The sequence below is a fragment of the Callithrix jacchus genome, chromosome 8 (genome assembly GCF_049354715.1).
Source record: "Callithrix jacchus isolate 240 chromosome 8, calJac240_pri, whole genome shotgun sequence".
Classification (NCBI taxonomy): domain Eukaryota; kingdom Metazoa; phylum Chordata; class Mammalia; order Primates; family Cebidae; genus Callithrix; species Callithrix jacchus.
The window spans coordinates 45343949-45367022 of record NC_133509.1 but is presented as its reverse complement, the minus strand read 5'-3'; the positions used below and the strand labels follow the sequence as shown (position 1 = coordinate 45367022).

The 23074-nt window shown below is 43.2% G+C and overlaps 2 protein-coding genes across 10 annotated transcripts in view; one reads left to right on the top strand and one right to left on the bottom strand.

Moving 5' to 3' along the window:
* Positions 1-9594, bottom strand: part of EXD1 (exonuclease 3'-5' domain containing 1) — a 40940-nt gene extending 31346 nt beyond the window's left edge. Inside the window, exons 1-3 of one of the 9 annotated variants that reach the window (XM_035259789.3) lie at positions 9377-9594; positions 6868-6923; positions 3484-3669 (exon numbers count right to left, since the gene is read on the bottom strand). In XM_035259789.3, coding sequence (XP_035115680.1) covers positions 3484-3616 — 133 coding nt within the window. In that variant the 5' untranslated portion in view covers positions 3617-3669; positions 6868-6923; positions 9377-9594. Of the gene's footprint in view, positions 1-3483; positions 3670-5231; positions 5338-6867; positions 6924-7189; positions 7216-8943; positions 9178-9376 lie in introns of those variants that run through there. The other 8 variants (XM_054239710.2, XM_035259788.3, XM_035259790.3 and 5 more) reach the window with 8 other exon arrangements.
* Positions 9595-9686: 92 nt separating this feature from the next.
* Positions 9687-23074, top strand: part of CHP1 (calcineurin like EF-hand protein 1) — a 49534-nt gene continuing 36146 nt past the window's right edge. Inside the window, exons 1-2 of the mRNA XM_035259796.3 lie at positions 9687-9899; positions 21515-21587. Of these exons, the coding sequence (XP_035115687.1) occupies positions 9833-9899; positions 21515-21587 (140 nt within the window). The 5' untranslated portion in view covers positions 9687-9832. The remainder of the gene's footprint in view (positions 9900-21514; positions 21588-23074) is intronic.

Genomic DNA, 23074 nt, shown 5'->3' with positions numbered 1-23074 from the left:
AGAACAGACTTACTAAAGATTTTTAAACTGGGACAGGTACAGTGGCTCATGACTGTAAATCCCAGCATTTTGGGAGGCCAAGGCAGGTGGATCACCTGAGGTCAGGAGTTCAAAACCAGCCTGGCCAACATGGCAAAATTCTGCCTCTACTAAAAAATACAGAACTTAGCTGGGTATGGTGGCATGTGCCTGTAATACCAGCTACTCAGTAGACCAAGGCAGAAGAATCCCTTGAACCTGGGAGGCAGAGGTTACAGTGAGCCAAGATTCCTCCCAAAGTACTGGGATTATAGGCATGAGCCATTACTCCGGGTCCCTTTCTCATTGTTGACTCCTACTCAACCAGATGGAGTTCCACCACCAATTCCTCCTTTAGAAGATCACTCCACTGTCCTAATTCAAGCACTTCTAGATCCAAATTAGCTGAATCTTTGTGTTTTCATAGCATCCTTTGCATCTTCTCAGAGAGGATCTCACACTCCATTATACCTGTCTACCTATCTATCTAGTAGAGTTTTTTTTTTTCTTCTTTTAGAGTAAGTTTTTAGTTAAAAAAAAATTTTTTTTTAGAGATGGAGGTCTGGCTCTGTTGCCCAGGCTGGAGTGCAGTGGCATGGTCATAGCTCACAGCAGCTTCAAACACCTGGGGTTAAGTGATCCTCCCACTTCAGCTCCAAATAGCTGGGACTACAGGTGTGAGCCACCAAGACTGGCTAATTTTTTTAAAAATTGTTTTTTAGGCTGGATGTGGTGGCTCACACTTCTAATCTCAGCACTTTGGAGGCTGAGTGGGAGAACTGGTTGAGCCCAGGAGTTCAAGACCAGCCTGAGCAACACAGGGAGACCCTATCTCTACAAAAATTTTAAAAATTTACTCAGCTTGGTGGCACATGCCTGTAGTCCCAGGTATTTAGGAGGTTGAAGCAGGAGAATCACTTGAACCCAGGAGGTCAAGGTAGAAATGAGCCATGATAGTGTCACTACACTCCAGCCTGAGTGACAGAGTGAGACTCCGTCAAAACACATTTTTCTGTTGGGGGCTGGGTGTGATGGCTCATGCCTATAATCCCAGAACTTCGGGAGGCTGAGATGAGATCACTTGAGCCCAGGAGCTGGACACAACCCTGGGCAACATAGTAAGACTCAATCTCCATCTCAATTTTTTTTTTTTTTGAGATGGAGTTTTGCTGTTGTTGCCCAGGCTGAAGTGCAATGACACGATCTCGGCTCACTGCAACATCCGCCTCCCGGGTTCAAGCGATTCTCCTGCCTCAGTCTTCTGAGCAGCTGGGATTACAGGCATGTGCCACCATGCCTGGCTAATTTGTTTTTATTCTTTTTATTTTTTATTTTTAATAGAGATGGGGTTTCTCCATGTTGGTCAGGCTTGTCTCGAATTCCCAACCTCTGGTGATCCGCCTGTCTAGGCCTCCCAAAGTGCTGGGATTACAGGTGTAAGCCACTGCATCCTGCTTCCATCTCAATTTTTTTAAAAAGAAAAAAAATTAATTAAAAATTTTTATTTTTCTTACAGATGTGGTTTTGCTATGTTGCCTGGGCTCGTATTAAACTCCTGGCCTCAAGCAATTCTGCCTTACCCTCCCAGATAGCTGGGATTAAGTCCTGACTAAGTTTCTTGAGAACAGGGACCACCTTCTTTCTATATGTGTCCCTGGTACCAAGCAGAGTTCCTGAGACACAAACAATCAATACATGATTACTAAATGAATTAATGTTACAGAAACCTGTCACAATCCCATCCTAGCCCATAAAAGTCTATTTTAACTCAAAATATGGCTTAATAACATTAACCTATCAAATGCAATTTATACATGTTTCAATGATGAATCTGAAACTTATAATACCAGGAAACTCTATATATTGAAGCTTCCAGATTACCAGACATGCAGGTACTGAGAGGGTGATACAACCAAAGAGGACATGGAAATTCCATCTCCCTTCCCCCCCAAAAAAAAAGAAACATTAAATCAGAAAAAAATACTAATATAAAATTAGCATTTTGGAGGCCATGGAGAATCACTTAAGCCCAGGAGTTTAAGACCAGCCTGGGCAACACAAGAAGAGCCTGTCTCTACAAAAAATAAAGATTAAAAAATTAGCCAGGTGAGGTGTTGTACAAGTGTAGTCCCAGCTGCTCAGGAGGCTGAGGTGGGAGGATCACTTGACCCTGGGTAGTTGAGGCTGCAATGAGCTGTGATTGCACCATGCCATTGCAATCCAGCCTGGGTAGCAGAGCCTGATTTTGTCTTTAAAAAAAAGAAAAAAAAAGATTGCCCTATGTATCTGTTGCATTTGCCTGTTCTTGAGCTTTATTCTTTATGATAAATGGGAATTGAAGCTGGGAGGTGTAGAGGCCCTACTGGTGACCACGACGATAAGAGATGATCACTGATGTGGCAGAGCAGGAGCAAAAGGCACCTTATCTCTGCTGGTGTCTTTCAGTCATTGCATTATTCTTCAGCTGCCCATCTCTGTACTTTTTGTGTGAGAAAAATTAACCCCTTACTGTGTGAGCTCATCTGAAGTCAAAAGCAATTCTAACTAATGTGGTGGTTATTTTTAATTTCAAAATGCATACGGAAAGATATTAAAGGGTTGGGCACAGCGGCTTATATCTGTAATCCCGGTACTTTGGGAGGCTGAGGTGGGCGGATCACCTTAGGTCCTGAGTTTGAGATCAGCCTGGCTAACACAGTGAAACCCTGTCTCTACTAAAAATACAAATATTAGCCAGGCGTGGTGGTGGGCACCTGTAATCACATCTACTTGGAAGGCTGAGACAGGAGAATTTCTTGAACCTTGGAGACAGAGGTTTCAGTGAGCCAAGATGGCACCACTGCACTCCAGCCTGGGTGACAAGAGCAAGAGTCCATCTCAGAAAAAAAAAAAGGGGTGGGGGGGCGCTGGGCGTGGTGGCTCATGCCTATAATCCCAGCACTTTGGGAGGCTGAGGTAGACAGATCACCTGAGGTCAGGAGTTTGAGACCAGCCTGCCCAACATGGTGAAATCCTGTCTCTATGAAAAATACAAAAATTAGCCAGGTGTGGTGGCATGCACCTGTAATCCCAGCTATTTGGGAGGCTGAAGCAGGAGAATTGCTTGAATCCAGGAGGTAGAGGTTGCGGTGAGCCAAGATCATGCCACTGCACTTCAGATGGGGCAACAGAGCAAAACTCTATCTCAACAACAAAAAACAAATTTAAAAAAATGTTTTTTAAATTAAAACAACTTTTTATATTGAAAATTCCTGCTATCATGTCAGAAGTATAGAAGTAGGGACAACCAGCATATACAGTCACATTATTCTGTTTGGGAAAAACAGTATTCTAACTTTCCTCACACACTTTCCCTAAAAGAGGAACAATGCCACCCTCCCAATTGCTAATTGAGCCCAAACCTATCACTAAAACTCAATCATTAATCTCTTCAAAGGCAGAACATTATGAAAAATAGAACAAGACCTTTCTTGAGGACAACAATCTTGTTAGGGTCAACATGCTGAAGCACACCCTCGAAGACACCACAGACCAAAGTGAGTTTCACCCTTCTCCACAAGATCTTGTTGAGGAAATAGTAGTCGCTGCTGGGATCCATGCTAATTGATTCCAAAAGCTGCCTTCAAATTATCTTCTTTAAGCATTCAAACACTTGAAAATTAATAAAGAGATCTATGAATTTTAAAATATTTTACAGGAGCAAAGTTATTTTCCTTTTCTCATATCTGTAATGGACAAGAAGAATAAAATCTGAATAATTCAGTTCTATTCATCTTTTTGGAGTGATGAGAAAAGGATCATTGCAAGCACCAACTCTCATACATAGGAAACTGAAAACCATAAGAAATTGGGCAAGATAGGCTTAGCTTCTTTGTTTTAAAAAATGGGCAGGATAGGGCCGGGCACAGTGGCTCACAGCTGTAATCCTAGCACTTTGGGAGGCTGAGGCAGGCAGATCACGAGGTCAGGAGATCGAGACCATCCTGGCCAACATGGTGAAACCCCATCTCTACTAAAAATACAAAAAAATTAGATGGGCATGGTGGCACATGCCTGAAGTCCCAGCTACTCAGGAGGCTGAGGCAGGAGAATCGCTTGAAACCAGGAAGAAGGTGGAGATTGCAGTGAGCTGAGATCATGCCACTACACTACAGCCTGGGTGACAGTGCGAGACTCTGTCTCAAAAAAAACAAAACAAAACAAAACAAAATGGGCATGATATCATCTTTTCTTCCTTAGCTAAAAGAAAGAAGCAGAACATTTAGAGGCTTTTTTTTTTAAAGATGGGGTTTCAACCTGATGTCCAGGCTGGTCTCGAACTCCTGACCTCAGGTGATCCACCCACCTCGGCCTCCCAAAGTCCTAGGATTACAGGCATGAGCCACTGCGCCTGGCTTCATTTAGAGGCTTTTTAATGGCAAAATTATATAACATAACAAAAAAAAATGAAAAGAACAAATGAAGAAAAGTTGACATCAGCAGAAATACTTGCCAATACATGCTTCAATAAATTGTTTAGGGCAGCATAACTACTTGGGCTCTTTTTTTTTTTTTTTTTTTTTTTTTGAGACGGAGTTTTGCTCTTGTTACCCAGGCTGGAGTGCAATGGTGTGATCTCGGCTCACTGCCACCTCCGCCTCCTGGGTTCAAGCAATTCTCCTGCCTCAGCCTCCCAAGTAGCTGGGACTACAGGTGCGCGCCACCCTGCCCAGCTATATTTTTGTATTTTTAGTAGAGACGGGGTTTCAACTTGTTGACCAGGATGGTCTCGATCTCGACCTTATGATCCACCTGCCTCGGCCTCCCAAAGTGCTGGGATTACAGGCGTGAGCCACTGCGCCTGGCCGGGCTCATATTTTTTATAACTCTGGTTGAGATTTTAAGGGCATGGTAATTTTTACCAAAACTGAAGCTGATAATTTTAAGTAAAGCAACTAAATTTACCCTTTACTTAGGGATTAAAAGGAAATCAAGGGAGGTAGGACAATAGTGGTACATTGGGAAAGAGCTTTTCTTTCAAATTGTGTTTAATGAATAGAATTTTACAGACTGTTTCCCATAACTTGGGTCTATGCTATCGTATTAATTTTTATGTCTAGGTACTTGAAATGCTCCATTTCTTTGTGTTTTATTATTTTCTGCCGTATGACTGTTCTAGCTAAAAGTATTTTAAAATAAAAGCCAAATTGAAGATTGAAAAATAAATTGTTTACCCAGAAATGTCTGGATGTACTCTCTTCTGGATGTATCCTTTTCTGGTTTAATAACATTTCCATAGATTGACATTGTTACCAAGCAACCAACACAATTAATGCATAACCAATCCAGTTGCCATGTTATTGCAAAGACCATTCCAAGCCACCTGAGCCACAGCTTGGGGATTGGGCTGCATACTGTAATCAACCAGTCATGCGAAGCTGACAGATGAAACTGCCACATGCCACACACTCAAATGTTTTTGTAAAAATGATACAGGCGCCTGGCGCCTGTAATCCCAGCACTTTGGGAGGCTGAAGTGGGCGGATCACCTGAGGTCAGAAGTTCGAGACCAGCCTGACCAATATGGTAAAACCCTGTCTTTGAAAAAAATTAAAAAATAAGAAAAAAAAAAAAAGATACATGTCCATTATAAAGAATTACAACAATACAGACCAGGCACAGTGGCTCACACCTGTAATCCCAGAACTTTGGGAGGCCAAAGCAGGCAGATCAGTTGAGGCCAGGACTTTAGGACCAGCTTGGCTAACATGGTGAAACCCCACCTCTACTAAAAAGACAAAAGTTATCCACACACGGTGTCCTGGGCCTCTAGTCCCAGCTACTCAAGAGGATGAGGCAGGAGAATCACTCACTTGAACCCAGGAGGCAAAGGTTGCATTGAGCCAAGATCGCCCTACTGCAGTCCAGCCTGGGCAACAGAGCAACATACTTTCTCAAAAAAAAGAAAAAAAAATTACAATACGAAAATCTACAAAGAAAAAATGCACTAAGAATTGAGATGAGATGTGGGTGGGGACACAGAAACCAAACCTTATCATATCAGTGCCTTTATATTCAAAGTGTATGTCTTCAAAATAGCATATGTTTGGGTTCTGTTTTTTTGTTTTTTTAATTTTATTTATTTATTTATGTTTTAGAGATGGGGTGTCTCCATGTTGGTCAGGCTGGTCTTGAACCTCAGGTGAACCAAAGTGGCCCACCTAGGCCTCCCAAAGTGCTGGGATTACAGGCATGAGCCACTGCACCTGGCCTTGGGTTCTGTTTTCTTTTTTTAACCTAGTTAGACAATCTCTGGCCTTTAATTGGAGTACTCACCGCTGGGAGTAGTGGCTCATGCCAGTAATCTTAGCACTTTGGGAGGCTGAGGCGGGCAGATCACCTGAGGTCAGGAGTTCAAGACCAGCCTGGCCAAGATGGTGAAACCCCATTTCTACTAAAAATACAAAAATTAGCCAGGGTGTGGTGACACATGCCTGTAATCCTAGCTACTTAGAAGTCGAGCCAGGAGAATCACTTGAACCCAGGGGATGGAGGTTGCAGTCAGCTGAGATCCTGCCACTGCACTCCATCCTGGGAGACAAGAGTGAAACTCTCTCTTTTTTTTTTTTTCTTTTTTCTTTTTTTTATAAAGATGGGGTTTCACCATGATGGCCAGGTTGATCTTGAACTCCTGACCTCAGGTGATCCACCCACCTTAGCCTCCCAAAGTGCTAGGATTACAGGTGTGAGCCACTGCGCCCGGCCAAAACCATTATTTCCTTTTTTTTTTTTTTTCTTAAATATAAATACAGGGTTTCACCATGTTGATCAGGCTGGTCTTGAACTCCCGACCTCAGGTGATCCGCCCACCTTGGCCTCCAAAGTGCTTGGATTACAGGTGTGAGCCACCACGCCCAGCCGAAACTCTGTCTCAAAAAAAAAGAAAAAAAGAGAGTAGGTACTCTTATTTACCATAATACAGTAACTTTTAAAAGTTATTTTAGAACTATTCTGTTATTTAGATGTCCTTGTATTTAGAAACTTAAATAAACATTCTTCTACAGCGTTTTAAATTTAAAAGCTGCTTACTTTTGCCACACTAGGAAAACTCAGTGAATTTTGCAATTTAGCCATAAAAACACTGATGAAATAGAGTCTAAGTCAACTAGGAAGAAGGTGAGATGTTACCTACCATTTTCAGTGACCTTCCTAAGTCAACTAGGAAGAAGGTGAGACGTTACCTACCATTTTCAGTAACCTATATTTTTATATTTTAAGGTCAATCAAGTTCTTATACAAATATTACTTGATACAACAACCATAACCTAATTTATAAATGAGGAACTTGCAGTTTAGAAGTTTAAGACACCTGCCCAAAGTCACACAACTAGAAGGTAATGCAATCTTAACTAAGATCAGGCCTCTAGTGTAGGATGCTTGTAGTCTAGCTCAAGACCAAGTATTATGCAACCAGACAGAATATAAAACAAATCATCAGAGTCTAAGAGAATCATTAAGTTAATCCAACAAGCAAAAGGAGAATTTTTAAAGCAAAATACATAAAACTGGGAAAAAAAACCAGCCCTTAATAGACGCAAAAGCTAACTTATCTTTTTAAAAGCTACCCAAGAAAGAAAAGTTTGTGGAATGCCTGGAAAATAAGAGAATGACTAACACAAAGTAATGAAAGCTTTGACTGGTGACAGCTGCAAATGGTAAGATTCAAGATTAGAAAGGAAAAAAGTAAGGTCAGCATCTAGAGATGGGTTTCAGGGCTGAGAAAATGGACATTCATGGGGTTGACAAAGTTTTCCTGTCACAGCCATATTCCAACGTAAAAAGCAGCTCAGCCCCAGTAATTAAGCTTTTGTGCACATCCAAAATGTTACTGAGTGTTAGGAACAACATCACTAGGTCAGACAAGCCCACACCAATCATAAAAGTAATCTAAGGCTCATGCCTCTAATTCCAACACTTTGGGAGGCTGAGGTGGGTGTATCATCTGAGTTCAGGAATTGAAGGCCAGCCTGGCCAAGATGGTGAAACCCTGTCTCTAGTAAAAATACAAAAATCAGCTGGGTGTGGTGGCACGCAACTGTCATACAAGCTACTCGGGAGGCTGAGGCAAGTGAATCATTTGAACTTGGGAGGCAGAGGTTGCAGTGAGCCAAAATTGCGGCGTGATCAGGCCATTGCACTCCACCCTGGGCAACAGAGTGAGACTCTGTATCAAAAAAAACAAAACAACAAAGAAAACTCTAGTTCTTCAAAGTAGAACCTCAGCCTGCAGGTAACGTGTGGGGCCTCAGGCTAAGCTGTAAAGCCTTAGGTAACGCTTAAAATTAATAACCTAAATTGACCTGGGAAGCTTGCTAAGACAAAAATATCCTAGTACTTAGGTACTAACAGTGGTAGGAATTCGGTTTTTCCATATTCTATATGTGAGTTCTAACCAAGCAGGTGTGAAGGGCTAAGGCAAGTGAAGCAGTAAAAACTGGTTCACCTGATAGTGGGTACCAATTTAACCGGTGACTTTTACCTTTTTTTTTTTTTTTTTTTTTTTTTTTTTGAGACGCAGTTTCGCTCTTGTTGCCCAGGCTGGAGTGCAATGATGCGATCTCGGCTCACTGCAACCTCTGCATCCTGGGTTCAAGCGATTCTCCTGCCTCAGCCTCCTGAGTAGCTGGGATTACAGGCATGCGCCACCACGCCCGGCTAATTTTGTATTTTTAGTAGAGACGGGGTTTCTCCATGTTAGTCAGGGTGGTCTTGAATCCCCAACATCAGGTGATCTGCCCGCCTCGGCCTCCCAAACTGCTGGGATTACAGGTGTGACCCATCGGGCCCGGACTACCTTTTCCATCAAAACAAACAATACACCATGAGAATAAAATGCATTTTCTCATTTTTAAGACAAAAATAAGAAACTTCAAATAAACGGCGGACCATACGCTAGGAATTCACTGTCTTCCACCGTTAGGGCTTTTTCCTCCGAAGCAAGTTTGGGAAATCTGGACCCCAATTTCACCCAAGTGGTTAGTTCCTCAGTCTGGGACTAAAAGAAGAGAGGCTACAGTGAAGGAAGAAGTCTCAAGGCGCTCCACGCCACCCTGCAGGAGTTATCAAATCACAGCCTAAAAGCAACCTGGCCACGCCAGGCCCCAGCGCCGCAAAGGCGACGCCCGCCCGGCCCAACGTCGAGAATTGTCCGTTTCCCGAGAAGCCAATCAGCGTGCGACCCCGAGGCTGGCTCCCCAGCGCCCCCTGCGGCCTGGAGGAGGACGGCCGCCAGAGAAGATGAAGGGAAACCCCGCGTGCGGTTCTCTAGGGGCACACCCTAGGGTTTCCCCCACTCGACGTTTATCTCCGCAATGCGTACCAGCTATCGAGTTGGATTCCTAGTGTTCGATGCCTGTGAGAAAGGGTAGGCTACGCTGCCTGCCGCAGGTTAGTTGTCAAACGGTTGATCAATGGAGTTGCCCTTTTAATTGCGTCGTTAGCGCCAGAATGGCATCGCCCTTTTAAGGCCGGTGGCAGCTGCGGTTCCGGGGGCGGGGTCCGTCTTCTGCTGGACTTGGGTTGGAGCTGGGCTGATTCATTCGGGGCTGGAACTCGAACGCTGACGTCGGCTCCTGAGCCGGGCGCTGCCTCGCGCCTGATTGGCGGGTCCTCGGGGCCGCCCTCCCCTCGCACCACCCCTGGGTTCCCTCCTGGGTCCGCAGTGGAAACACTGCCCTCTCCCTTCTTGACCCCTAGCCCTTTCTCCCCTCCCTCCTTCCCTCCTGTCGCCGTCTTTTCTGGCGCCGCTGCTCCCAGAGGAGCCTCCGACACGGCGATGGGTTCTCGGGCCTCCACGTTACTGAGGGACGAAGAGCTCGAGGAGATCAAGAAGGAGACTGGCTGTGAGTTCGGGTTGGGGGTGGGAATGCCGGGCGCCTCAGGCTGGCCTCAGAACCATGGGCGGCTGTCTCTAAGGTCTGGAGCTCAGGTGTCTGTGAGGTTGTGGGGTCCTGGGCAGCCTCCAGGTATGGGGAACGAGAGCTGGAATACCTGTTCTTCCAGCTGCAGCTTCCTGGAGTGGGGCTGTAGCTACTGTGGCTCGTCCTTCCCTTCAAAATCGGGAGTCTTGATCACTCGTAGAGCGTCGACGTCCCCGTTTTCTGCCTCCTGCCCATTAAAGTCCCTGAAGTCAATTCCTTTCTGTTGCCTCGCACCACCCTTCCCTATGAAGAGGCAACTGAACGGTAGGTAAAGCCCGAGAAGCAAATTCAGGAACTCGAGATGGATTCTGTAGAAAATCAATTTCTGAGCAAGGACCTAAAATATCTGACAATTGTGGGAAATTACAAACAAGTTCTTGTCACATATTGGGGAAACTACCCAGAAAGTAAAACCGTGTAGCAAGGCTTTGGAAGACATGATCCGATGCCTGGAGACCTTTAAACAATTAGGGACCTGGGATTGTGAGAGTTCTTTCAGTCTAAACTTTTAGAGAAAATACACGGATACTGTGACCACCAATTTTTTACTTACACGAGGATATTTGCTGTCCTAGTGCTCCAAAAATTTTCATGTGAATTTGTACTAGGAATTTTCTTTTCTTTCTTTCTTTCTTTTTTTTTTTTTTGAGACGGAGTCTCACTCTGTCTGCCCAGGCTGGAGTGCAGTGGTGTGATGTCGGCTCACTGCAACCTCCGCCTCCCAGGTTCAAGCGATTCTCCTGCCTCAGCCTCCCTAGTAGCTGGGATTACAGGTGTCTGCCACCACACCTGGCTAATTTTTGTATTTTTGGTAGACACGGGGTTTCACCACGCTGGACAGGCTGGTCTCAAACTCCTGACCTCTAATGATTCACCTGCCTCAGCCTCTCAGTGTTGGGATTACAGGCCTGAGGCACCGCGCCCGGCATAACTGATTTTTTTCCTCTCTTTTTATAGTATAGTCTCTTCCTCATTAGCTTGAACAAAGGAGCAAAAGAGCTCTGGGGATTCTGAAGCTCTGTAAAATACCATCATACATTTGAATAGCCCTCGATAATGCAATGTATGATACAATGGTATTGATCCATACAATATTTTATCTTTTCAGTAAACCTTTATGATTCTTGTTAACGAATGATGTAGCAACTGAGCTCTGACTCTGCATCATACCTGTCTTTGAGAATGACATGACCAGTAACTCACTCAGGGGCTGCATGCAGATAGTACTGAGGAGTGCTATGGGGAACTACAGAATTATTCCGGCCTAGGATATATTAAGTGCTGTTCTCTTTGTGACAAATTCAACTTTCTAGAGTTTTCAAGTTGGAAGGGACATTATCTAGTTCCATCCCTTTTTGGATTGGTTTGCTTCTTTCAGCCTCCCCCCCAAAATATGGCCCGTAAGCTTCTCTGTAAAGACCTTTAATGATGAGAACCTCACCACCTACCAAGGCAGTCCTTTTCACGATTTTGAATGAGCAAAAGTAGTTAGCGCTTTATAATTTGCAGTACTTGTTTGGCCACTGACTTACCCTGACCCTAGGAGTGGAGATACAGGCAGTTTGGATTCAGCAAGCATTTTATTACATTTTGTGGCCATAACTTCTGGCCACATTTGTAATTACAACTACTTTAGGTCAAGGGTGACATCAAATTAAAGTATTTATGTTAAAGAGTCACATGGAGAAATAAGGAGAACCAAAGAAAAATAAAGAGTCACATAATGAGAAAGTGTAAACCATAGTGAGCATGCAAAAAGCCATTTTTGCTTCAGAATGAAGGGAGCAGTAATCCCACCCTGGTTTATATATGTTTGACCAAATGGAAAGGCCCTAGATGGCTGTAGTCCTCTGGGATACTTTTACCATGTGGCTTGTGGACAAACAACTAAGTGCTCATGGAAAACTGTTTTCCCTATTGACAAAGAGTGAATAATTTGTGAGGGAGATTCTCACCACAACCAGTGCAAATGTATGTATTGAGCCAGAATGCTTAGTCAAACAAGTGCTGACTGAATTTGTACAGTGCCTGTTCAGTACTGTGCTAGGTACTCAGAGCAGATGGTTACAAAAAACACCCACAAGCTGGTTGGGAAGATAAGCCCAAGAGAGTTATGATTAGCATCATGACATAAGAAAGCTGAAATTGTGTGTCACCCACCTTCAGAAATCAGGGAAGAGAGAGTCTTTGTGGAGGACAGGAATTGGGCCTTGATGCATGTATAAATGGATTAGATTTGGAGAGATAGGACATTTTGAGTAACTTCCAGGAGAGATCTCCCCTAAGCCTGCTACAAAGTCATTCCTTTGCCCTGGGAACCATCAGTTTATCCAAATAGTGCCCATTATCAGAGTTGGTTTTTCTTTTTCTTTATTTTAGACACGGGGTCTTTGCTCCATCTCTTAGGCTGCACTACAGTGGCTTGAGCATAACTCACTGCAAGCCTCCAACTCCTAGGTTTAAGCCATTCTCCCACTTCAGAGTCCCAAGCGGCTAGAACTACAGATGCATACCACCATGCCTGGCTGATTTTTATTTTTTGTAGAGATGAGGTCTCACTATTTGTCGAGACTGGTCATGAATTCCTGGCCACAAGTGATTCTTAAGCCACCTCAGCCTCCCAGAGTGCTGGGATTACAGATGTGAGCCACTGCACCAGGCCCAGAGTTGTATTTTCAAGGATTAATTTGGTATGATGCAAAAGATTTTGAAGAATAAAAACATACCTGGAGTGGGTAGAGAGGTGGAATTTGTCCTGTTTTCATCTATCTTTTGTTTTATGAAGAATTTGAGGAACTATCAGAAGCACTTTAAGAACAATTACAGGCCGGGCATGGTGGCTCACACCTGTAATCCCAGCACTTTGGGAGGCTGAGGCGGGCAGATCATGAGGTCAAGAGATCGAGACCATCCTGGCCAACACGGTGAAACCCCTTCTCTAAAAAAAAAAAAAACAATAATAAGACATTTTACTACTTATTCCCTTTGCCAGTAAAAAATGTAACATAATTGAGGAATACTAACTTTATATTCATTGTGAAAGTTTTGCATTGGAATTGATGATTACTTACATACATTTAACCATATTTTTTGTAAATTTAAATTGTTTAGAACTCATATGACTTGATTAGCTGGTATTAGATATTTAATGAATAACACTAAGTGTTTGGAAAAGTAATTATTTATTTATTTTTTAAAGATGGGGTTTCACTATGTTGATCAGGCTGGTCTTGAACTCCCGACCTCAGGTGATCCGCCCACCTTGGCCTCCAAAGTGCTTGGATTACATGTGTGAGCCACCACACCCAGCCAGAAAAGTAATTCTTAAATAAGAATTACCTGTGAGCCTCAGTTTTATCATCTATAAAATTAGAATAATAATAGTGTCTGCTTTATTTGTTTGTTTGTTTTTTTGAGATGGAGTCTCTTGTTGCCCAAGCTGGAGTGCAATGGTGGGATCACAGGTCACCACAACCTGCTCCTACCAGGTTTAAGTGATTCTTCTGCCTCAGTCTCCTGAGTAGCTTGGATTACAGGCGCCTGCCACCATTCCCAACCAATTTTTGTATTTTTAGTAGAGACGGGAGCGTTTCTCCACTTTGGTCAAGTTGGTCTCGAACTCTTGACCTCCCAAAGTGCTGGGATTACAGGTGTGAGCCACCATGCCTGGCAGTAATGCCTCCTTTACTCCTTTACAGGATTGTTATGACAATTAGATGAATTATGTAAACTACTTAGAATAGTGTCTGGTATAATAAACTTCATGTGAGAGTTATTATTTTGAACCATAGATAACAATCATCTTACTGAGAAAATACCATTTGCATGTGCTAGTTATAAAAACTATTGCGTAGGGCTATATAAGTGGTGAGGTTACAGCATTTTGTACTTCTCTTATTAGTGGACATTTGATTAGGAATTAAGTACAGATGTTTTGCCAATTTTAAGGAAATAAAACTTTTAAAGGAGTTTTTAACCATTTATGAAACTATTTAGTCATAATGTGTTTTTGTTTTTTGTTTTTGAGACAGAGTTGCCCAGGCTGGAGTGCAATGGCATGATCTTGGCTCACTGCAACCTCCACCTCCCAGGTTCAAGTGATTCTCCTACCTCAGCCTCCCTAGTAGCTGGAATTATAGGCACCTGCCATCACACCCAACTCATTTTTTGTATTTTTAGTAGAGACGGAGTTTCACTACATTGGTCAGGCTGGTCTTGAATTCCTGACCTCAGGCAATCCACCTGCCTTGGTCTCCCAAAGTGTTGGGATTACAGGTGTGAGCCACCGCAACGAGCCAAGTCATGATGTTTTAACAGTTTAGGAATTGTCTAAGAAATGCTTTCTGTTGGCATATTTGCTAAATTGTCATTGTTCTACCTTCTTTCAGACTTCTGCATTTTCACAAATTAAAGCTCATTTGAATAAAAGATGTAATTGGGGATAAGCCCCAAATGTCTTAGGAGTTTCTGTAATCATCACCTTTAATTCACTTAATTGCAGATTATTTTTAGTCTGTTCCTTTTGGTGTGTGTCATGGTGTGGGAAGGGTGTTGTACAGGTTTAGGAAGTAGTACAGTTTGGTGAGGTTTTGTTTGTTTGAAAGAGTGTAATAATGATAGAACTAGTTCTAACAGAGTACAAGCCTGGCAAAGGCAATTGCTTAAGAACAAATTCATGGCTAGAATGTAAGTAGAAATGCAACTTCAGGCTTCTCGTCCCTCCAAATATAGGACCCTTCTCAACCCTCACCAGCCTGAAGGTTCTATTATTACAGAAACCTTGCTGTCTTCTGCCTCCTATTGAAATGGACATGCACGGATAACTAACACCTTTAGCTGGTTTTGGGTTAAGTGATTTGTAAAGCTCTGTACTTTTTTAGTTCTAGTGCAAAGTTTTATTCTCATTTGATGCCATAAAGGGATAAGAAGCAATTGTTTGTCACATTAGAGAAGACATGGTGAGAAAGAGACCCTAGGAACTTTATTTTTTTTTTTTTTTGGGACAGGGTCTCTGTTGCCCAGGCTGCAGTGTGGTGGTGCAATCATAGCTCACTGCAGCCGCAAACTCCTGGCTTCAAGTGATCCTTCCACCCCAGCCTTTCAGAGTATTAGAATTACAGCTATGAGCCACTGTGGCCAGCCACTGCCTTATTTATTTATTTATTTATTTATTTATTTATTTATTTATTTATTTATTATTAAGAGACAGAGTCTTTCTCTGTCACCAGGCTGGAGTGCAATGGTATGATCTTGGCTCACTGCAACTTCCACCTTCTGGGTTCAAGCGATTCTCCTGCCTCAGCCTCCTGAGTAGCTGGGACTGCAGGCTCGTGCCAACACCCCAGTTAATTTTTGCACTTTTAGTAGAGACAGGGTTTCACCATGTTAGCCAGGATGGTCTGAATCTCCTGACTTCATGATCTGCCCACCTTAACCTCCCAAAGTGCTGGGATTACAGGCATGAGCCACTGCACCTGGCCCACTGCCTGATTTTTAATTTTTATTTATTTATTTTTTGAGACAGGGTCTTGCTCTGTCATATCTAGGCTGGAGTGCAATGGCATAATTATGGCTTACTGCAGCCTCAAACTCCTGGGCTCAAGTGATCTTCCCAGCTCAGCCTCCTGAGTAGCTGGGACTATAGGCACATGCCACCATGCCTGGCTAGTTTTTTTGTGTTTTTTAAAAATTTTTTGTAGAGATAGGATTTCACCATGTTTCCCAGGCTGGTCTTAAACTCCTGAGTTCAGGTGATCTGGCCATCTCAGCCCCCCAAAGTGCTGTGATTACAGAGATGAGCCACCATGCCCTGCCAGGAACCTTTTTGGGGTGCAAGGGGCAAGGCAGTTCAGGACATAGAGTAGTTGGAGGGTTATTCATTCAGAAGATAATTGACCTCAGCAGCAGCTGCAAAGACACAAGCTTTTTTTTGTGCGTGACAGTTTCACTTTTGTTGCCCAGGCTGGAGTGCAATGGTGCGATCTCAGCTCACTGCAACCTCCGCCTCCCAGGTTCAAGCAATTCTTCTGCCTCAGCCTCCTGAGTAGCTGGGATTACAGGCACATGGCACCACGCCCGGCTAATTTTGTATTTTTAGTAGAGATGGGGTTTCTCCAACTTCTGACCTCAGGTGATCTGCCCGCCTCAGCCTCCCAAAGTGCTGGGATTATAGGGGTGAGCCACCGTGCCTGGCCAAGATACAAGCTTTATCTATTTATATAAATTTTTTGATAAACCATTTGAAAGTTGCAGGTAAGGGCCAGGTGCAGTGGCTCACACCTGTAATCCCAGCACTTTGGGAGGCCGAGGTGGGTGGATCATGAGGTCAGGATTTCAAGATCATCCTGGCCAAGATGGTGAAACCCCATCTCTACTAAAAATACAAAAATTAGCCGGGCGCAGTGGCAGGTGCCTGTAATCCCAGCTACTCAGGAGGCTGAGTTAAAAGAATCGCTTGAACCTGGGGGGTGGAGATTGCAGTGAGCTGAGATTGAGCCACTGCACTACAGCATGGAAGACAGAGTGAGACTCCCATCTCAAAAAAAAAAGGAAGTTGCAGGTATTAGAACTCTACTTCTTCATACTTCTGCATTGTCCCCTAAGTATTGGGATTGTTTTTATGTAACTGCATTACTGTTATCACACCTTAGAAAGTTGATAATACTGCTTAATATTATCTGTCATTCACTTCTTACTCAATTTTCTCCAATTATTAAAAGGTAGATTTTGTTTGTTTCATATAATGTTTTTAAAATCCCTCTTAATCCCTAAGAGACTAATCCAGTTCTTGAAGTCTTCATGTCAGGGGGAATGTTTAGGACACATAAGCCTCAACTTTCCTTTATCTAGAGCTACCTTTAGCTGCACTTGTATGCTTTACCTAGGTTATCGGTCTGTTCTTCTGCATTAAGATTTGGAATAAAGGCAAGGACAAAATAACTTTTTCTTACTCCGTTGTTGTTTTTATTCTTTTCTCTGCCATTTCTGCTTGGCACTTCTCTGAAATGCCTTCCTCTTCTTTGCCCAATGCAGTGATGATAGGAAGATTTCAGGAAGGTTAACAGGGCCTTCTTCTTCTCCTCTTCTTCTTCTTTCTTCTTTTTTTTTTGTGTGTGTGTGTTTTTTGAGACAAGGCCTCACTCTGTCACTCAGGTTGGAGTGCAGGGGTGTGATCATAGCTCACTGCAACTTTGAATTCCTGGGCTGAAACAGTCCTTCTGCCTCAGCCTCCCAAGTAGCTAGGTGTACAGGCATGTACCACCATGGCCATCTAATTATTGATTGATTGATTCATTCATTCATTGTAGAGATGGGGTCTTCTTTTATTGCCCAGGCTAGTTTTGAACTGTCCTTTCTTCAGGGGATCCTCCCACTTAGCCTCCCAAAGTGCTAAGATTACAGGCATCAGCCACCGCCCTCAGTCAGAGTCTTAAATAATCTTTCAACAATTTAAAATGATTATTTGCCCATGCCAGTGGAGAAAAAAACAGCTTCATTCAAGACATGTTTACATGTATGACTTCTCTGAGAGTAGCTATCAACTCCTGATACTTCCTTCGGCTTACCAAGAATTGTGCAGGTTTTGGGTACCTGTCTGACTGGCTTAGAGCCTTCGGGGGGAAATAGTTCACTGGAAACATGATCTGACTTCATTCTTCCTGGTTCCAATACCTTCCTGCACATGGATTGTGGATAGATTAGAGTTGTTCTGAGATTGCTTTATATTCTTTGTCACAGTGAATTTAGCACCTAAATTAAAGCCTTCTCTCCTTTTTGTTAATAAAACTCCTTGTAACCATATCATTATGGTTCTAAAATTAGTTCCAAAATTTTGTAGTTTAGATATGACCATATTGATTAATATTAAAAGTCGACATTTGGTTGTGTTTCTTTGCTGACTCCCATATAGCCCAGTTCATCCTGGAAGACAGTAGTTTTATGATTGTTTTGGCTACTTATTTACATTATTTATTTTTAACATATTAGTACTTTGTTGTTGTTGTTTGAGGTGGAGTCTCACTCTGGAGTGCAGTGGTGAGATCTCAGCTCACAGCAACCTCTGCCTCCCTGGTTCAAGCAATTTTCCTGCCTCAGCCTCCTAAGTAGCTGGTATTACACCACCACACCTGGCTTATTTTTGTATTTTTAATAGAGATGGGATTTCACCATGTTGGCCAGGCTGGTCTCGAACTCTTGACCTCAGGTGATCCATCTGCCTCAGCCTCCCAAAGTGCAGGATTGCAGGCTTGCCCCACTGCGCCCTGTCACATTTTGAATTTAAGCAGATGTAAACTGGTGTTATACTATAGGAGGTTTCAGTGCACAGTTACTTTAGATAATATAGATTAGAAAGATGTTTAATGGCTTATTTGTGGCTTTTTCTGGTTTAAAATAATTTTATTTTTTGTTTTTGTAAAGATGGGGTATCACTCTGTTGCCCTGGCTGGTCTTGAACTCCTGGCCTCATCCTGCCTGAAAGTGCTGAGATTATAGGCGAGAGCCATTGTGCCTGGCTCTCATTTGTTCATTGAAGGGGTTGGATTAGATAACATTTCTTCCAATTTTAGAATTATATAAATGGGATCAAGAAGGACTCCAAAGCAATATAGAAAAAGTGTGAATTACTAAATGAAAACCAAGTTATTACAACTTTGTAAAGTATGCAAGTAACTGATACTAGATGACATGTGAAGAAATGAAAATGGCAGTGTTGGGATTGTGAACAAATTCTGTTTTTTTTCAAAAAGTCTTTTGGGAAACTTAGTAATTCTTTAACTGACTTATTTTTGCTTAACTAAAGGGAACATCATTACAAGGGTAGCCTTTGAGGCCTGAGACCAGAGCTGGGATAGACTGGTCAATTTCTTAAACAAAACAGTTGTAACTAGCAGAGTCAGGAGGGAAATGGAGAGTAATTAGTGCAGCAGTAATACTTGTGCCTTCAGGCTCAGAATGTAAGTGTGATGCTGATAATAGCTAACCTGGACTGCTTGCCATGTGCCAGGCTCTTTGCCAAGCACTTTCCTTTCATTGACTGGTTAGTTTGCCCTACAGTCCCATTCACTTACCCTGCTCTGGTAAGCAGTGGTGCTAGGAATGGAATCAGAATCTGTCTGCTTAACTCTCACAAGTGTGTACACTTTACAGTGATCCATTTATACCTTCCTGGCTGGCAAAACGGTCCACAACTGCATCCTTCGTGGCTCGATCCCTACTGGCTCTGCCTCAGATGGAAATACTTTTGCCTTCTCTGCTCAGTGATCAGCTTAGAGCGCTAGGACAGAACAGCCCAGCTTCAAGGGTGAAACCTAATGCTGAAGAATTCACAGCCTCACCTAGTATGTCCTCTTACCCCAGCTCTGGGCCACTCACTTCTTGCTTGTCCCTGTTTACTTTGTCCCATTGTTGCCAACACTGGTAAATTTTGTTTCGTGAGCGGAGGGAGGAGGACAGCTATCGGAACTACTTTGGTCACCCCTTTAAACGTCTGAAGGTACAGCCTAGGACAAAGTCCACACCTGTCACACCCTTTTAGGATGTTGTCTTTTCTCCTCCGATAACTCTGTTTGTTGACCTTCTCTTACTTCCAGTCTATCAGGAGACTAAACTATTTCCCAGAAAGGCCTTTTTGACTTTTTAGTGTTATTGTGTACCTGCCATTATTACATCATCTTAATTGTCAACTTGTACCTTGAGTTTATGGACTAAATCCAAAATGAGGAGCAAAATAACTTTCTGGTAGATGTCATCTGATGATCGCATGACCATTTTACACATTTGCCTAATTTGCTTCCTTGGAGCCAGTTCCTTTCCTGGGAAATCAGTGAAGCTCATGCAATCACAGAAAAGAGGCTGATCTTTTACCCAAGGGTCCATCCGGAGGGAAAGGATAAAGCCTCTAATGCCTGGTATGGGAGTAAACAGATTTGTAAAACAGACTCTGATGTACCCCAGTCAAACATTCTACACACAACACCTACCTCGCAGTACACCCTGAAATAGCAAACAGATCATAGGTATTTTTTCAATCAAAACATGCATTTTTAGCCGGGAACTGTGGCTCATGCCTGTAATCCCAGCTACTCGGGACACTGAGGCACAAGAATCGCTTGAACCCAGGAAGTGGAGGTTGTAGTGAGCTGAGACTGCATCACTGCAGTCCAGCCTAGGTGACAAAATGAAACTGTCTCAAAAAAATAAAATAAAATTTAAAAAATAAGTAAAATAGGCTGGGCATGGTCGCTCACGCCTGTAATCCCAGCACTTTGGGAGGCCAAACTGGGTGGATCATGAGTTCAGCAGTTCAAGACCAGCATGGCTAACATAGTGAAACCCCTTCTCTACTAAAAATACAAAAAATTAGCCAGGTGTGGTGATGGGCCTCTGTAATCCCAACTACTCAGGAGGCTGAGGCAGGAGGATCACTTGAACATGGGAGACAGAGGATGCAGAGAGCTGAGATTGCGCCGCTGCACTCCAGCCTGGGAAGCAGTGAGACTTCATCTCCAAAAAAAGTAAAATAGGCCAGGTATGGTGGCTCATGCCTGTAATCCCAGCACTTTGGGAGGCCGAGGCGGGTGGATCACCTGAGGTCAGGAGCTCAAAAGCATCCTGGTCAACATGGTGAAACCCTGTGTCTACTAAAATTATAAAATTAGCCGGGCATGGTGGTGGGCACCTGTAATCCCAGCTACTTGGGAGACTCAGTCAGGAGAATCACTTGAACCTGAGAGTTGGAAATTCCAGTGAGCTGAGATCGTGCCATTGCACTCCAGCCTGGGTAACAAGAGTGAAACCCCATCTCAAAGAAAAAAAAAGTAAAATAAAATAAAAACACATTTTCTTAGCCTCTAAGTCAGGACATTAAAGTGTCACAGTTTCCTTTTAAACTAAATTTGGGCCAGGTGTGGCAGCTCATGCCTATAATCCCAGCACTATGGGAGGCGGAGGCAGGTGGATCACCTGAGGTCAGGCGTTCAAGACCAGCCTGGCCAACATGGTAAAACCCCATCTCTACTAAAAATACATAAAATTAGCTGGGTGTGGTGGCAGGCGCCTGTAATCCCAGCTACTCCGGAGGCTGAGGCAGGACAATCGCTTGAACCCAGGAGGCAGAGGTTGCAGTGAGCCAAGATTGTGCCACTGCACTCCAGCCTGGGTGAAAAGAGCAAAACTTTGCCTCAAAAAAATAAAATAAAAAACTATGCAAACAAAAGAAAAAGAAGAAAAAAAGACTACATTTGGCTTTGTTTTGTTAAATATTAGCCATCTGACATTCAATACAGTCTTAATTAAGCCTAGACTTCATTCTTGAGATTGAATTTTGATTGCTTTGGATTTAGTGTATTTTCTAACTCCTTTCATTCTTTAGCTTTTAAACTCTCTGCTTTAACATTCTTGAGATAAGAGTTGTGACATCCCAGTCTTACTCAATTTTGAAGCATCTGACAGCAGGGGGTGGGTTCAGTGTGAAGGAGGGCTGCTCCCCCTTCCCCTTCCCCTGCCCCCCCCCCCCCAACTAATTTTGTGCTCTTTAGTTTCCCACAGTCAAATCACTCGCCTCTACAGCCGGTTCACCAGCCTGGACAAAGGAGAGAACGGGACTCTCAGGTAGGCAGTGTTTTTATTTTCTTTACAGAAACCAGAAACTCTCTGGCAGTGTCTGAATAGCTGCCTTTATCCCCAGGGCAGACATGATAGGCATCCAGCATGCAGATAGCAGGGACCATTTCTCTACTGGTCTTTGAGCATCATTGATCCACAAGGGAATTAAATCAACAAAACAGTGACAATGAAGAGTATTACCGGGTCCCTGTTGTTCTATTCCAACTCCCCTTAATTTAGGTGGCCATTGTTCTAATCCTAGGAATGTATTTTCAAGATTTCAGCTCTCTCTCCATACATTTTCTTATAATCCTTTCCCAAACATTGGCTTTTAGGAAGTTGACCCATAGCAATCCCAGGTGGTCTAGGTTTTTTGTCTTCTCTGATTTACCAACACATAACCCTAGGTACATCACTTCATGTATATTCATGTTGGACAGAATGCTCAGGATTTTAGTCTAGAGCCGTGGTTCTCATCTGAGAGCCATTTTGCCACCTGGGACAAAATGTCTGGAAACATTTTTAATTGTCATGACTAGAGAACGCTACTAGTGTCTGGTGGGTTGTGGCCGGAGGTGCTGCTAAACATCCTGCAAAGCACAAGAGGACAGCCCCCATGACAAAGAATTCTGGTCTAGATGTCAGCAGTGCCAAAATTGAGAAACTGTGATCTGGGTAAGTACATGATATCAGAGTGATGTAATGCTATCCTGTTTCATGTTTGTAATTGTCTTACCATAGTCAAAATTTTTTATCATTATCTCCCATGCTAACTCTCAGTAGCAACTTTTCTTATACTGTGGTTCTTCATCTTTGATTAACTAGCGTGTATTGAAGCTGTTTGCCTTCCTTTCGGCTGGCATCAAGCAGTTTAGGACTTCTTTAAAAAGCTTCCAGCACAGATGTTGGATGTAGCATAAAGGGGAAGGAATACAGTTACAAAGCCTTTGGACATAATCATCACCCCAAATGGAAACCCCATACTCATTAAGTATGAGGTTAAGCATACCTACTCCCCGCTCTCTTATTCCCTGACAACCATGAATCTACCTTCTTTTTCTCTCTGGACAATTCATATAAATGGATTTGTGTGGCCTTCTTATAACTGACTTCTTTCACTTAACATGCTGTTTTCTTTTTTTTTTTTTTGAGAGGGAGTTTCGCTGTTGTTACCTAGACTGGAGTGCAATGGCACGATCTTGGCTCACCACAACCTCCGCCTTCTGGGTTCAAGCAATTCTCCTGCCTCAGCCTCCTGAGTAGCTGGGACTACAGGCGCGTGCCACCATGCCCAGCTAATTTTTGTATTTTTAGTAGAGACGGGGTTTCACCTTGTTGACCAGGATGGTCTCGATCTCTTGACCTTGTGATCCACCCGCCTCGGCCTCCCAAAGTGCTGGGATTATAGGAGTGAGCCACCGCGCCCAGCCAACATGCTGTTTTCAAGGTTCATCCATGTTGTAACATATGCCAGTATTTCATTCCCTTTTATG